The 16,834-nt window shown below is 43.4% G+C and overlaps 1 protein-coding gene across 1 annotated transcript; it reads left to right on the forward strand.

Moving 5' to 3' along the window:
- The first annotated feature begins 603 nt into the window (after window positions 1-603).
- On the forward strand, window positions 604-11,661 carry LOC115902006 (pantetheinase-like). Its single transcript, XM_030945162.1, has 8 exons — window positions 604-980; window positions 2,680-2,921; window positions 3,026-3,156; window positions 4,909-5,101; window positions 6,545-6,836; window positions 7,995-8,368; window positions 10,897-11,067; window positions 11,429-11,661. Exons 2-8 carry the CDS (start codon window positions 2,709-2,711, stop codon window positions 11,546-11,548), a joined length of 1,494 nt encoding a protein of 497 aa, XP_030801022.1. The 5' UTR covers window positions 604-980; window positions 2,680-2,708; the 3' UTR covers window positions 11,549-11,661.
- The last annotated feature ends 5,173 nt before the right edge of the window (window positions 11,662-16,834 follow it).

Below are 16,834 nucleotides of genomic sequence, written 5' to 3' on the forward strand. Positions count from 1 at the left end.
AAAAATATGTTCCTTCAAGGAACAGTTATTCAGCTCAGCACACTGCAGTGTGTTATCATACCATGGCCTAACTCACAGTTGGATAAGTCTACTTTAATCTTTCTGGCCACATTTTTAGGATGTGGAAAATCTCCCTAGCACAGAATTTTAGACAACAGTTTGTGTCACAAATGTTCAAAACAAGCAATTTCTCAGGAGCATGTCTGTGTTCCCATGGAATGGTTGCTCCTGCCGGTGCTAGGGAGAGCCGGGACTGCGCCAGCAGGTGTTGGGTAAGGGGAATGAACAGCTGGTGCAGCTGGGACAGGCTGGCACGTGTGAGGATGTGGGCCCTGCAGACTGTGTTTCTTAGGCAGGTGGACTGGATTACTTTGTGACTGCCAGCTAAGATTTCTATCTGTGCCCAATTCTGTTGCTTGTTGTGCAGGTTTGCTTTGAAGTACAAGCATTACATTTAATCTAACAGCATTAAAAATAGACTTGCAGGAGTTTGGGTATTGTTTGTTTGTTTGTTTGTTTGTTGTTTTTTCTGACAAGGGAATGTCTTAGATTGTATTCTGTAAAAGTATCCAACTGGATGCCTCTACAATCCATGTAGTGGAAGTTATGGGAAACATTCTATTGTTCGGGGAGGCACAGCACTGTATCTTTAATTTTGTACCCGCGCCCTGGGAGCAGCTGTCCTGTTAGGGCACAAGTAACAAAACTACGTGCTGCTGGCAGAAGTGAGCGCCTTCTGACTTCCCGACTCCTGCTCACGTGTGCTCAGCGCTCGGCAGGGATTGCGTGGCTGCCGAGTGCCCTTTCACACAGCCTCCTCCAGGCAGGCTTAACCCTTGGAATGCGCACTTGTCTTCCTCACGCTCTCCTCTCGCTAAGCTCAAGAAAAGAAGCCGGAGCACAGTCTGACGGCAGACTCCCTCTACAGCTAAGCTGATTTAGCAGCACATTGCATCCTGCTTCACAAAGTCAATCCTCAGGTAGCCCCCACCATCAGGCGGTGGCAGCGATGGGGACGGGTGCAGTACAGGGGTGGGAAGGGTGCATTGGCTGTGGAAAGTAGGCGGATCCTCTAGCTAAGTTTCCCTTTACAGTGTCCACAGGCACGGAGAGCCCGGATCGCTGCACTTTTCTTCAGTTTATTCGGTGGATTTGTTTGTTTGCCTGGTGTCAGTTCCTTGCTCCTGGGCGAGCTCCCAGCTCCGCAGGAAATGGGGAGCGGTGCCTGCTGGTACCGAGGCAAACAGGGATAACTCCACTGCACTTGTGCCGGCAGTGGGACTGGAATTCTGCGGGGCATTCCCCTGGCACTGCGCTTGTAAATATTTCTGCTCAGCCCTGGCAGGGCAGTCACCTTTCTGGCTGATGTTCTCACTCGTGCTAAACAAGGGAGCACTTGCTGCTTCCTTCTTCACACTGATGTCTGATTGTGCTTAATGTGCCTCAGCCTATATTCCATTTGGTAAAAAAGTGAGGCAGAGAGGGAGGGAGGCTTTCAAGCTACATTAGTTCTAGTAATGTAACCGAGATCTCTCCTGCAGCCTTTAAAAGGTTGTATTTCAGGCTCCTGAATGAGCATGCTGGATCTAGGAATGTGTGTAGAGAAATACTTAGGGATGAAAATCACCAGATAAAAATCAAAGTTCCTAATGATTGAAAGCCTCAGTCAGCACTACTCTGTGAGAGAACTCTGTGGTATCTGCATTCATCAGCGTGTCTGTATTTTCTGAACCAGCCCTACAGTGACAGTCTGCTGTAGCTGAAAGCAGCCAGCCTGCTCTGATTCCCAGTGCTCAGATAGCCTTTTTCAAATGAGAATACTGCAGATACTAAAAAGTCAAAAAATGGAAAATGTCATTGGAACAAATGTATTTGAAATGAATTGAAGACTAAAATGAAGGCTTCTCAATACACTGCAGCTTCCTGTGTACAGAAGGGTGTGCAGAGCAGCAGGCATGCTACTGCACCTGGTGAACTAGCCTGCTCTTTTGCTTCAGGCTAGCGAGAGACAGGCAATGAGTTACTTACACGTCTTATTTCAGATGAAAAATTCTATCCAGATTAGTATTTTCTGGTGGAAGGCTGTTGGAAAGTGATGCCCAGCTAAACAGAAGTGGGAGAGACACTGGGACAAACTCAAGGGACACTTATGCTGCTGGCCTGTTGGGTGCATGACAGTGAGATGTTAATGCAATTTCTGTGGTCCAGAGAAACTCAGAAGCAAGCTGCACATACTGACACAGAGCATAGGAATTGAGGAATATGAAGATACTAGAATGAAGAAGTTTTTTTTAGTGTGAGTTTTGCCACTCAAAATTCACAGAAGACTAGATCTACTGGTGTCAATATCCACCTGGGTATCAGCTGAGCCCGCACAGAAAAAGTCTTGCTGTAATCAGTGATAGAGAAGAGTACAACAACAAAAAATGGCCTGTTCTTTCTAGATATGCTTTTAATGACTATTTTTTTACTGGCCCCATTAGTCTTGGCATTGCCCAGCATTTTTAGTTTGTTCAGTTGTGACATCCTTACTGTGTACTGCAATATTTCTTACATCTCACACTTCCAAGGTTCCAAGGTAACGCTTTAACAGACCTGCTGTTCGTTCCTCCCTCTTTCAAAGTAAACTTTGTCCTCCTTCTCTTTTCTGTGCATGTTGCCTTTGCACTGTTTGTCCAGAGTACTCCAAGAGCTGGGAGGCTGCAGCCATGCTCCCTTCCCAGGCTCTCCTGCCCGCTGTGGTGTTTGCACTCACAGCCATTCGGGCCCTTGCCTCCGACACCTTCCTGGCAGCCGTCTACGAGCACGCCGTCATCCTGCCACATCCCACCCAGGAGCCCGTTCCTGCCAGCGATGCTTCGGCCCTGATGAACAGAAACATGGATGTCTTGGAAGGGGCCATCAAGGAAGCTGCCCAGCAGGTACGAGGGCTGCCATGAGGGCTGTCCATCAGTGTTTTCTGCTCCTGCTGACCCTCCTGGTTGTCTGTTGATGGGTGCCCTTTAAACGGAGCCTGTTGTGACAGGGTGCCCACATCATTGTGACTCCTGAAGATGGCATCTATGGCTGGCAATTCACAAGAGAATCCATCTACCCCTACCTGGAGGATATCCCTGATCCAGCGGTGAATTGGATACCTTGCACTGACCCCTCAAGGTGATTCCTTCTGCAGTGGTTTTGGTGATTTCAGCCTGTTATCTCATGGAGTCTTGAGCAGCTCACATTAAATTACTGCTAACTGCTAACATCTCTGACATAAGTTTTAATTAAAATTAATTAATTATGAAGGTAGTTAAATGGTTAAATATATACCATGTCCATGACTAATTGATGAGGGAAACATTAGGTTTGTTTTTTTTTTAATTAAACACTTTAAATAGAAATTCAAACAACATACAGAATTTGGGTTACTAAAAGTTGAGGAAATCTCTTCTTTTGATGCCAGAAGATATCCTGCTTCTTGTTCTGCTTTCAATTTTTCCATACTATTTTGAATAGAACCAACTGTAAATTATTAACAGTAGTATTTCTTTGACTTTTTGGTTTGTTTGTCTTTTACAAATGACATGTTGAAACAAAAGCACACAAATCATTTTTGTGGACAGCCAGGAAGTAGTCTCTGAGCAGATAATAAGACATGACGATGTCAGTAATTAAAGTCCAAACTTCTAAATCATAAAAACCCAGGAACTTTTAATCTTGGTTTTCCACAGTTAAAGTAAGATAAAGTCTGAATTGCTAGAGTCTCTGTGCTGTAGAACATGATCTGTCATTCAAGCAGCATGTTTCAGCAGTGACAAACTAAGTTATAGCTGAGGACGGGAATTTAGACTCCTACAGCATGCAATACGTGTTCAGCAACGGAATTACAGCCATGGTCTGCCCTTTTCACCATGGCTTTCTGCACCTCCTTGATGAGGAGCAGGTTATTGTACCTGTGAGGAAATAATAATTCAGTGCTTCCAAGAAGAAGAGTCACAGTTGCACAGGGTGTGCAACTTTTTGCTGAGATATAAGTAGCTAAAGCATGCAGTCTTTCATTGAAGGTGGGGTGTGGGGTGGCAGCGTGTCTAAGCAGGTCTTTATTCTAGTGCATCACACAGGTTTAGCAGAGGTGATCCGAGTGCCTCCTCACTGTTCCAAATCAGGGGTTTCCCTAGCAGCTTTTGGGAATATAACATTTGCCATCAATGTCTGGCATGCCACATTCCTGGTGCTGTGTGTGTATCTTGCATGGAGGTCCTCCTTGTGTGGCCCACGCACACCTTGCAAAGCCATAGGCATTGCCACACTGCAAAGGGGAATGAATGGCTGCTCTCTTTATGGCCTGGCATGGATGCTTCAGAGGTGCTGCTAGTTTCTGGCACATGGACACTGTCATATCTCAAAATTAATAGCCCACTGCTCTTCATGCCATGGTTACAGGTTTGTGTGCGCCTGTCTATGGGAGGAAATGAACGCTGAATTGCCTTGACCATATCACCTGCATTATCCCACAGCTCAACCCTGCTTAGCGTGCTAAGGGCCCATAGCTGCAGCCCTCAGGTGTCAGTATGCCTGATGCTAAAATATTTGCTTGTATGACACCAAGCTAGTGTCTTCCTCTGCCCAAAGATCGTTGTCCTAGCCTTTCAGAGGATTATCTGTTTACTGCAGAGCATGTTCCAGGTGCTGAAAGAGACTGGCAGGCATGACTCTGCAGAGGCCAAAGAGAGGTCTCCAGGGCCTACCCCAAGGTGCAGGAAGCAATCTGAGGAAGCACTGCAGCAACTCAGTGTATCTGCCTACTCTGCCATGGCTGCAGGGTTGGAGATGCTGCTGGTGTGACCTCAAGTACTGTGGAAATAGACACCACTGACAGCACAGGATTTGTTAATTTTGTTTTTCTCCTTCCCTAAAATACATTAGATTTGGTCCAGCACCAGTGCAGGAACGACTCAGCTGCATGGCCAGAAATAACTCCATCTATGTGGTTGCAAATATTGGGGACAAGAAGCCATGTGACTCCAGTGATCCCAAGTGCCCCAGGGACGGTCGCTACCACTACAATACCGATGTTGTCTTTGATGCACAGGGGAAACTGGTGGCTCGCTACCATAAGGTAAACTGGCCTTGGAGAGACCGAAATTAATTTTCCCCTACTTCCAAAATGTCTAGGTTTGGGAAGAGAATTAGATGCCAGTCATTGTCAACTGTCAGAGTTTTGTTTTTCTTTATAATTTAAAAGAATATCTCTCTTGGTATGAAGCGTCGATGCCAAATTTGCATTTGCTGTCATGTTTCTCAAAACAGACTGGAATGAAAAATGATTGTTCTGCTGCAATTTAGTGGCATATGGTTTTGGTAGACTTCCTCAGTTCATTAGCTTGCTACTCCTGTAAATTCTGCTGCTTGAGAAGCTTCAGTTTTCAGTGCCAGCTTTTCACCAGACTACCACTTCATGTTCCAGGATTTCAATGTTCATGTCCATTTCATCGTAGATGAGCAGTCTGACTTCAGAGAGGCAGGACCTTTTTTTCTGATGCTGTTTTGGCACAGTTTTTGCACAATGGGAATTGTTTGGACATAGTAAAGCAAGTGAAAATGCCAGATGGGTATAAAAAGAGATGAGGGTATTGGGTCATTTGCACCAAATGGAAGTTCCTCTTTCAGTATTATATGCATACCTGCCAGTTCCATCAAAGCTGTTTATGAATCATGTGCCAGATAGCATGCCAGTGTGGGTAGAGTGAAGTGAGTTTATTTCATACACTTTGGGCCCAGTATTTCATCTAGTTGTTTAGAGAAAAGATGCCAAGATATCTATTTGTGAGCAAACTGGGTGAATGAAACACTGATAAAAGCAAGTCTGTTCCCCAGCCTGCTATGGCCCAGGTGCTGAATTACAAGTTAAGTAAACTTGAACTTCTTTTCTGGCATGGTGTCCATATTTACTTTCAGACCACCTGGACATTTATAAAGGACTCTTGATAAATATGTATGTGAAGGAAGAAGGAAAATGTTGGAAAGCTGAGGATGTCACAAACTTCCATTTTTCTGTTGGCTGAGATCATCTGCCTTTCCCCCATCAGTACAGCCTTTGTCTTCTACTCTGCAGTGTCCCAAATACTGTCCTGTGCTTCATGCTGGTGCTCTGTACTTCCAGTGTTTCTGGGTATTTCCACACAAAAGTCACCGGTTTTGTCTCTTGGCACCAGATCCCCCATGCTTCCCTTACATTACTATTTCTCTTCTGGTTGCATTTGGGTTGCCAGAAATATAAACTAGGTGGGGGGAGTGGATAGATTATTGTTATGCAGATGACTCCAATAGACCTGAAGGCAGCTGGCTGCTTTCCTAGCTAGATCCCAGGGCAGTATGTAATATGTGTTCCATATTTTGGGTATGATGATCATATAATTTTAGCCTGATTTCCTACCTGTGAGGGCTTCCAACACAGGTCAAAAATTTTCTCTAGTCATTCTGAACAGCTTTAGGGAATGACTCCAAGACACATGGTTAGTAAGTGCCTCTAACTGGTTTCTATATTTTCCTTCCCCTACAGTATAATCTCTTTCTAGGAGAAACTCAGTTTGATTATCCAAAAGAGCCAGAAGCTGTCACCTTTGAGACTCCTTTTGGGAAGTTCGGCATTTTCACTTGCTTTGACATCCTTTTCTATGAGCCTGCCGTGGTCCTGGTGAGCAAGATGCAGGTGGACACCGTGCTCTTCCCAACAGCTTGGATGAATGTCCTGCCCTTTCTGACTGCAATTGAGTTTCACTCTGCCTGGGCTATGGGCATGGGTGTCAACGTCTTAGCTGCCAATACTCACAACACCAGCATGGAAATGACAGGTAACTTCATTTTCACTCTGTGGAAGAATCTTTATAACCACAAATCTCTTATTCCCCTTTCTACAAAGTGATTTTGCCAAGGACTATAATTTATTTCTCTGGAAGTTGAAGCATCTAGTCACCAAATTTTAAGGCTGATAAATCCTGTTCCTGTTGGTTTTATAAAGACTCAACAAAACTTGTAGTGTTTTATTTTCTCTAGCTTCTTAGGATTATCTTTTCTTTTAACGGCTCTAAATAAGTAGTAGGTCACTGCCCTTATACCTGAACAGAAATTTTGGTGTTTTTTAAGGCTCTTTTCCTCTCCACTTATAAGTCTATGATTGAATGCCAAACTGTAAATATACTGGTAAACCAGAAATGTGGCTACATTTATTCTGCCAAATGAGATATTTATTTTTATAGCTGTATTTAACACTGCTTCAGAAAACCATTAAAAACACATGTTCAGGCCAGTTGTAGTAACACTGCTAAGAAGCCCACATCTTCATTTTAAAATGTAGCATTGGTTTTTTTTTTAGACCTCAATTTATGGAATAGTATATTTCAATTAGACTAGTATCTTCACTGAGCTGTGCAACCAGAGTATTGTTTTGGGGCTTTTCATTTGAAATGCCTGTCAGGCTTCTGCAGTGATGGGTATGACAGACCTTTGATTTCCCTCTGTTGCTTGGTGCTGGTCAGATGTGAATCCCCCATGACAGGAGGAGGTCTCAGTCAGTGTAAAGGGGGCTGGACAGTTGCTATATCTCCTGTTCATGGGCAGGCCTGTGATACTTGCCTGTGTTGTGTTTTGGATTGTCTCAGTCAGTAGCTGGTCCTTTCACATCAATCAGCTGAGAAAAAAGGAATTATCAGCTCTATTGCACACAGGGGAAAAGAGAACTGACTAGGCCATAAATATAATCCTAAAATAACATAAAAAACCAGACATCCTCTGCCTTTGGCTACACTGAGCAGACATTATCTAGGGGAATAAATGCTATTCTTTGCCAATATTCTATGAGCTCCATGTACTGAGTTGCTAATGGTCACCTTTGTTGAGACTAAAATTACTGTAATCTGTGTAGAATAGTGGATAAGCTATCAGTAGAGACAATTAGAAGGACAACATGGTTTTTTAAATTCTTCTTGGACTGACTATTGTGCTCTCCTCAGGGAGTGGCATTTATGCACCAGCTGGAGCCAAAACATACTCCTACAACATGAAAACTGAAGATGGTCACCTCCTCATTGCTGAATTAAATGCACACCCTCGTCTTTCTCCTGCCTCCCCACCTGCTGTCAGCTGGAACTCATATGCTTTGAGTGTTGAAAGATTCTCACAGAATGACCATGAATTCACAGGAATCATCTTTGAAGATCCCTTCACTTTCACAGACCTCACTAAGCCTGGGGGGAATCTCACTGTCTGCCAAAAAGACCTCTGCTGTCACTTGAGCTACAAGATGGCAGAGAAAAGAGATGATGAAGTTTATGTGCTGGGTGCTTTTGATGGCCTTCATGTTTTTGAAGGACAGTACTATCTGCAGGTAATTCTTTGGAGGGGTTATTTAGGAAGCTTATTTACAGGGAGAAACCTTAAGCTCTGTGGTGGAAAAAGAGAAGACAATGACTCTCTTCTATGCTGGAGTCCTAGTGCACCTTTTGTTAGTAATGGAAAGAAGTTGCTAAAACTTCCAAGCCTATTTGCCTTCAAATCCAACAAATGCAGTAGAGAGGTCTCTAAACCCCTTCTAAATGCCCAGAGTGCACTCATTATTTTTGGGGTATGTAATATTAGCTAAATTTAGGTTCTCTTCTGTGCATATCTGCAGTAAGCATTCTGAATCTCCTCTGTATCACAGAATACTTGGGATTGAAAGGGACATCTGAAGATCACATAGTCCAATCCCTCTGCCCAGGCAAGGTCACCTAGAGCAGATTACACAGAAACACATCAGGGTGGCTTTTGAGTGTCCAGAGAGGGAGTATCCAAGACCTCCCTTGTTATCATCTTATTGCAAAAGTCCCATACCTTCTTGGTGATTTCTCATGGACATCTCCTCACAGCACAACCAACAAACTCCAACTCCCTTCTCACCCAGCTAACCCACTCTTTTGTAGTACTCGTGTTCTTATTGGACACAGCTGTGGCCTATTACAGGCAGGCCTGTTTCTAATCTTTGGTGATTAGTACAGCTGCAACTCCTCAGGGGTGAGATTACCTTCTGCACTATTTTCTTACATTCTCTCCCCCCTTACTCCCTCGGCAGCCTGTCCTGATGCTCTGCCACCCTAAATGTAAAAAAGTTCTTCTTCCTCATGTTGAGGTGAAACTTCTTGTGTTTTTATGGCTATTGCTCCTCTTCCTGTTGCTGGGCACCACTGAGAAAAGCCTGGCACCATCTTCTTGGCACACACCTTTGAGATATTTGTATGTGTTTATGAGACATCTCTCACTCCTCTCTAGACTTAACAGGCCCAGCTCTCACAGTCTTTGCTCATAAGAGAGAAGCTCCTCATTCCTAATCATCTTTGTGGCCTCAGCTGGACACTCTCCAGTAGCTCCTTTTCTTTCTTGTGCTGGAAAGAAAGAGGAGCCTGGGCCGAGTACTCCAGATGTGGTCTCACTGTATTTTCATCAAAGAGTTGCTGTTAAAAATCAGTTGATCATAGCTATCTTTATGAGATGCTCTGATAAGTTAGGATCACAGAGATGTTAATTTTTTGGTCACTATCCAAATCATAGCAATGAAGCTTACTTAAATGGCTTACGACTTTTAGTGGAAATATCCTCTCTTCCTCTCTTTTAATCAAATATTTGGAAAGACAGTGAGCTACATCCTGGTTGAATTTGCTTAAAGCCATATTTGAAAACATCCTTTGCCTTCATAATTAAGTTATTGTGCCAGCAGATTATACTTTTTTTTAGTTACTTCTGTCTGTCAGCATCACTATTTTGTACCAGCTGGTACAGACTCTGGGATATGAGGGGAGGTGTTATCCAGCAAACAGCTCATCTAATACCAGGAAGGTAACTTGAATAAATTCAGTTCTTGGTGAGCTTGGTTGTAAAATTTATTTCAGTGGTTGTGGAAGTTGCCAGATACTCTCTGCCAGAAATGAAAGTTCCGCAGAATACAGGAATTTCTACTCTTCATTTTCCCCCTCAATATTTTTTTTCATTTCCTCGGAATATTTTCCTTATTTCTCTTATTTGCATTTCAACACAAAACCATATTTGCTGATGAATAATACTTCTGATTTTTTGCAAATGTGCTTCTATCCCCAATACCAGACATGTAGAAAAACTCCATCACCTATCAGCAAAACCAGACAACATCCTTCAAATCATTCCTGAATCAGATGAGTGCTAGCCCTATTTCATATTTCCGCATGAAGACAATAAACACTTATCAGCTGGATAATTAACTCTCAAGACAAAAGGGAAACGTTATTCCTACTTTACTGTGCTTCAACTACTAAAACAAAACTGTAACAAAAGATGCTAACTTCATCTCCTTGGCCTATATTAACTAGGATTTGGACGGGGAACATCAAATTCAGACCTCCCAAGGACTACCAGGCCATCTAATAAAGTGTCATTAGCAACATACACAATTAGCAGTAAGGGGACCTGGATGTGCACTTGTACAATGTACCTATGTGGAAGACTTTTTTTTGTTTGCCTAAAATTTCCATTCACAAACTCATCTTACTAAGACATGTGGGAAAGAAACCTTCAAATAAGACAATTGTCGATTGAAAGAGTTAATGAAAGGGACAGAATCGGGCTTCAGAGATGAAATAAGGTGCTTTGGCTGCACTTATGTCAAAACCAATTTATTTATAAAATTATAAGACTAAGACAGTTTATTTGTAAAATTATAAGACTAAGGTCTGGAATACACCCAATCAGATCAAGGGGTAAAAAAATAAGCTACAACTGAAAAGGAGTCACCCAAGAATTATGAAGAAGATCCTGTGACTATCACCTGCTCTGATGCACATTAGCTTTGATGACACAAGGCACCAGTATTACCATCCTGCTTACATTGTTGTCTCCTCCTCCCCACAGATCTGCACTCTGCTCAAGTGTCCCAGCACAAACCTGAGCACATGTGGGCAGCCCGTGGAGATGGCTCAGACCAAGTTTGAGATGTTCTCCCTCAGTGGCACGTTTGGCACCAGCTACATCTTCCCAGAAGTCCTGTACAGCGGGGTGCAGCTGGCCCCTGGGGAGTTCAAGGTAACGGGATACCCTTGTGATTTGTCAGACATCAGTGGTCAAAAAGCCACTGCAAGAGCAACCTAGTTGTTACCAGTCCTCTGTCCTCTGCCTTCAGTTCAAGGCAGCATTATTTCTGCCTGATTTTCCTGGTTGTATTCAAACAGTAACAGACAATTCTCTTCTGCCTTGTTCCCCAAATCCTCTAGAACAAGATCTCCCTCAAAACAGAAATGTAGTTTTTCTCAGCCTTCCTGCTAGCTCCAGTTGAGATTGGAGCTCTCTCAACTAGATCAACATTACTGAATGTATGATTTTGTGTTTGCCATACAATAGTACTGCTTTGATGATGCTCCTGCTTATTTTGCTTTTTCATAACCAGGTGCTGGCTGATGGACGTCTGATAAATCTGAATACTACATCAAAGCCAGTTTTGAGTGTAACACTCTTTGGGAGGTGGTATGAAAAGGACCCTCCATCCACGGATCAAGCTTCAGCATGATTTCACTGCAGATCCTTCAAGCTTTCATCTGCTTGTTTCTGTAATGCTAATTAGTCACAAATAATGGTAATTAATAGTAATATTCATAATTAAAATGACATTCTATTTTTCTAGTTGCCTTATCTAATGGCATAGTTACTGCACTTTGATTTATTGACTTGATTTTTAAGCAAAAATCAATACATTGCTGGAATGTTGTGGATGAATTTTTATATGGTAGATTTGGTTGGCATAGGCTTGGCCTGTGAACAATAGAAACACTGGGAACAACAGAAAATAAATTCTTCTGACTTTACTGGTGTACGATTCAGTGGGTTGTGCCCCAATGAAAAAGAATTTTTAATTATTCGAAATTTTTGTTGGAATATTCAAAGCCATTTCCACAGCACTGTTCCCACCCCATTTCTGAACAGCCACTTTTGTAAACAAGAGATTACCAGAACCTTTGAAAATTTTAATTTCCTTGGAAAAGGAAAAATAGTCTCAAAAATATGTTCCTTCAAGGAACAGTTATTCAGCTCAGCACACTGCAGTGTGTTATCATACCATGGCCTAACTCACAGTTGGATAAGTCTACTTTTAATCTTTCTGGCCACATTTTTAGGATGTGGAAAATCTCCCTAGCACAGAATTGTAGACAACAGTTTGTGTCACAAATGCTCAAAACAAGCAATTTCTCAGGAGCATGTCTGTGTTCCCATGGAATGGTTGCTCCTGCCGGTGCTAGGGAGAGCCGGGACTGCGCCAGCAGGTGTTGGGTAAGGGGAATGAACAGCTGGTGCAGCTGGGACAGGCTGGCACGTGTGAGGATGTGGGCCCTGCAGACTGTGTTTCTTAGGCAGGTGGACTGGATTACTTTGTGACTGCCAGCTAAGATTTCTATCTGTGCCCAATTCTGTTGCTTGTTGTGCAGGTTTGCTTTGAAGTACAAGCATTACATTTAATCTAACAGCATTAAAAATAGACTTGCAGGAGTTTGGGTATTGTTTGTTTGTTTGTTTGTTTGTTGTTTTTTCTGACAAGGGAATGTCTTAGATTGTATTCTGTAAAAGTATCCAACTGGATGCCTCTACAATCCATGTAGTGGAAGTTATGGGAAACATTCTATTGTTCGGGGAGGCACAGCACTGTATCTTTAATTTTGTACCCGCGCCCTGGGAGCAGCTGTCCTGTTAGGGCACAAGTAACAAAACTACGTGCTGCTGGCAGAAGTGAGCGCCTTCTGACTTCCCGACTCCTGCTCACGTGTGCTCAGCGCTCGGCAGGGATTGCGTGGCTGCCGAGTGCCCTTTCACACAGCCTCCTCCAGGCAGGCTAAACCCTTGGAGTGCGCACTTGTCTTCCTCACGCTCTCCTCTCGCTAAGCTCAAGAAAAGAAGCCGGAGCACAGTCTGACGGCAGACTCCCTCTACAGCTAAGCTGATTTAGCAGCACATTGCATCCTGCTTCGCAAAGTCAATCCTCAGGTAGCCCCCACCATCAGGCGGTGGCAGCGATGGGAACGGGTGCTGTACAGGGGTGGGAAGGGTGCATTGGCTGTGGAAAGTAGGCGGATCCTCTAGCTAAGTTTCCCCTTACAGTGTCCGCAGGCACGGAGAGCCCCGATCGCTGCACTTTTCTTCAGTTTATTCGGTGGATTTGTTTGTTTGCCTGGTGTCAGTTCCTTGCTCCTGGGCGAGCTCCCAGCTCCGCAGGAAATGGGGAGCGGTGCCTGCTGGTACCGAGGCAAACAGGGATAACTCCACTGCACTTGTGCCGGCAGTGGGACTGGAATTCTGCGGGGCATTCCCCTGGCACTGCGCTTGTAAATATTTCTGCTCAGCCCTGGCAGGGCAGTCACCTTTCTGGCTGATGTTCTCACTCGTGCTAAACAAGGGAGCACTTGCTGCTTCCTTCTTCACACTGATGTCTGATTGTGCTTAATGTGCCTCAGCCTATATTCCATTTGGTAAAAAAGTGAGGCAGAGAGGGAGGGAGGCTTCCAAGCTGCATTAGTTCAAGTATCACTGAGATCTCTCCTGCAGCCTTTAAAAGGTTGTATTTCAGGCTCCTGAATGAGCATGCTGGATCTAGGAATGGGTGTAGAGAAATACTTAGGAATGAAAATCACCAGATAAAAATCAAAGTTCCTAATGATTGAAAGCCTCAGTCAGCACTACTCTGTGAGAGAACTCTGTGGTATCTGCATTCATCAGCGTGTCTGTATTTTCTGAACCAGCCCTACAGTGACAGTCTGCTGTAGCTGAAAGCAGCCAGCCTGTTCTGATTCCCAGTGCTCAGATAGCCTTTTTCAAATGAGAATACTGCAGATACTAAAAAGTCAAAAAATGGAAAATGTCATTGGAACAAATAGTTTTGAAGTGAGTTGAAGATTAAAATGAAGGCCTCTCAATACACAGCAGCTTCCTGTGTACAGAAAGATGTGCAGAGCAGCAGGCATGCTACTGCACCTGGTGAACTAGCCTGCTCTTTTGCTTCAGGCTAGCGAGAGACAGGCAATGAGTTACTTACATGCCGATGAAAAATTCTATCCAGATTAGTATTTTCTGGTGGAAGGCTGTTGGAAAGTGATGCCCAGCTAAACAGAAGTGACTGGGAGAGACACTGGGATAAACTCAAGGGACAGTTCTGCTGCTGGCCTACTGGGTGCATGACATCTTGCGTACAGTGAGATGTTAATGCAATTTCTGTGGTCTAGAGAAACTCAGAAGCAAGCTGCACATACTGAGACATAGCACAGGAATTGAGAAATATGAAGATACTAGAATGAAGAAATTTTTAAGACAGCCTGTAGCTGTGTCCTGCTAAGCCCTCTGCAGGACAGCAATGGAATAAACTGTCTCAAAGCAGTCACAGTGAATTTGCTCATAGTGATTAATCAGACCTATTAAACACATTTTAATTTAATCATTAGTTTCAGTGAGAGATATGGTGTGATGTATCTTCTTCCTGTTTTGTCACATTTTTCTGAGCTCTTGGTGTGTTCATATGGGTACTCTTCTAATAAACTCCTTGTTTCACATTTATCAGTCATGTCCTGAATGATGGATGCTTGATAAGTAAAAAAACAACCCCAACTTAATCAGTCATTACTGTAATGCTATTTAGACGGTTGTGTGAAAGGGATCATCTGAAACAAGACTCACAACCAACATGCCTCCCCGTGATATTTCTGTAATTGAAGCTCTACACTGTTATGTCCAAATGGGATACAGCATCATCTACAACAACCATCCTGATTATGTTTCTCATTTCCAGTTGCAAAAACTCATCAATGTGTTTTGTTTAACAATAATGTGGAAATATTGTGTTATTACTACCATTTTTTGAGAAGAATCTATTTCTATGTCAAGATTGCTAATATTTTATTGTTCAAAACAGCAGTTGTTTTTCTCTGTTTGTTGGATTTTTATTTTTCTAATCATCAGAAAGCCTGAATTGTAGTCCAGACTACATGACTAAACATTCTTATTAAAACAGCAATTGCATATTTTTTCATTGCAGATTATTATGGGACCAGTAAATAAAGCAGTGAAAGATGTGATTTGTGGCAGGTCTATACATATGCTCAATATTTCTTTGTCTCTGGAATATGGCTTGTGCTGACTTATGCCAGTCTACTCTTTTACCACAATTAGACCTTTTTTCCCCCTATTTGTGTTGCTTTGGTTTTATATCCTTTATGCCATTGGTGCCTGTCATGTAGGAAATGGCAACAGAGTGCATCATGGAAGCTGAATGAGGACTGCAGTCAAAGAGCTCCTCCTGAAACAAAATGTGCCACCACTTTTTGGTCAGAACATGATTTGAATCATTATTTGTATGAAACCTCTGTTGAAATAAAACTTGGAATTGAAACCTCAAATTATTCTGGTTGTCAGTTCTGAAAAACAGCTTGATGACGCCTCCTGACTGCACTGGATGCTATTCAGTGACAGAATTTTTACTGCAACCAGTAAAGAACTCACTGAGTGACCTGGTATCTCATAGCAGCTCCTCCCTCCCATCTTCTCTGCTTCCTTCTGGTCATGTAACACCAATGGATGTGAAATAAGCTTTTCCCTTTTTCTCCTTGCTAATGATGGGTGGTGCTGCCCTGCAGGTGAATTTTCTGTAGGAATTTGGGGATTTATAGTTTTGTTTCAGACCATCTAGTCCCGGTGAGATGGCACTGTTCACATTTTTGTTTTCTCTTCTCCCCAGTGACCTGTGTTTTGTTGATGCTGCTGGACCTTAGTGGCCTTCTTCCAGCACATCAGTGTATAAAGATGTGCATGTTCTGGGGCTGTGTCCTTTAAGAGTGGTCAGAGATCTCTGTTTGTGTAATTTCTCCTTCCTTTTCCCCACATTGCTACCATTGCTGGTCTCATGATAGAATAATAGAATTTTCAGGGTTGGAAGAGACCTTTGAGATCATCCAGTCCAGCTGTAAACTTGGCACCGCCACTGTAACTCCTAAACCATTAAACCATCATGAAGTGCCATATCCAGACCCCTCTTAAACATGTCTGGGGCTCAACCACTTCCCTGCACAACTTATTCCAATGCCTGACCAACTGTACAGTGAAAAAATTCTTTTCTAATGTCTAACCTGAATCTCCTCTGTCCCAGTTTAAGGCCATTACCTCTAGTCCTCTCATTGCAGGCACAGCAGGAGAGACTGGCCCTCACCTCACTGCAAACTCCTTTCAGGGAGTTATAGTGATGAAGTCTCCCGTGAGCTTCCTCTTCTCTAGGCTAAACAAATCCAGCTTCCTCAGCTGTTCCTCATAATGCATGTTTTCTAGACCTTTCAGGAGCCTTGTTGCCCTTCTCTGGACAGGCTCCATCACTTCAATGCCCTTGTTAGAGTTCCAGAATGAAACACAGCACCAAAGTGCAGCCTCACCAGTGCTAAGTACAGTGGGTGATCACTTCCCTTGTCCTGCTGGCCGCACTGTTGTTGATACAGGCCCAGATGCCATTGATCTTCTTGCCCACCTGGGCACACTGGTGGCTCATACTGAGCCAGCTGTCAGCCAGCGCTCCCATGTCCATTTCTGCCAAACAGCTCTTTAGCCGCTCCTCTCCCAGCCTGTAGCACTGCCTGGGGTTGCTGTGACCCAAGGGTAGGATCTGGCACCTCCCTTTCTTGAACCTCCTGCAATTGTCCTTAGTCCATTGGTCAAGTCTGTCCAGCTCTCACTGTAGACCCTTCCTATCCTTACACAGATCAGCACTTACACCCAACTCAGTGTCATCTAGCCATTTTTTTACCCATCCAAGATTTTTACCATGATCCTTTCA

Source organism: Camarhynchus parvulus, chromosome 3, assembly GCF_901933205.1.
Source record: "Camarhynchus parvulus chromosome 3, STF_HiC, whole genome shotgun sequence".
NCBI classification, from domain to species: Eukaryota; Metazoa; Chordata; class Aves; order Passeriformes; family Thraupidae; genus Camarhynchus; species Camarhynchus parvulus.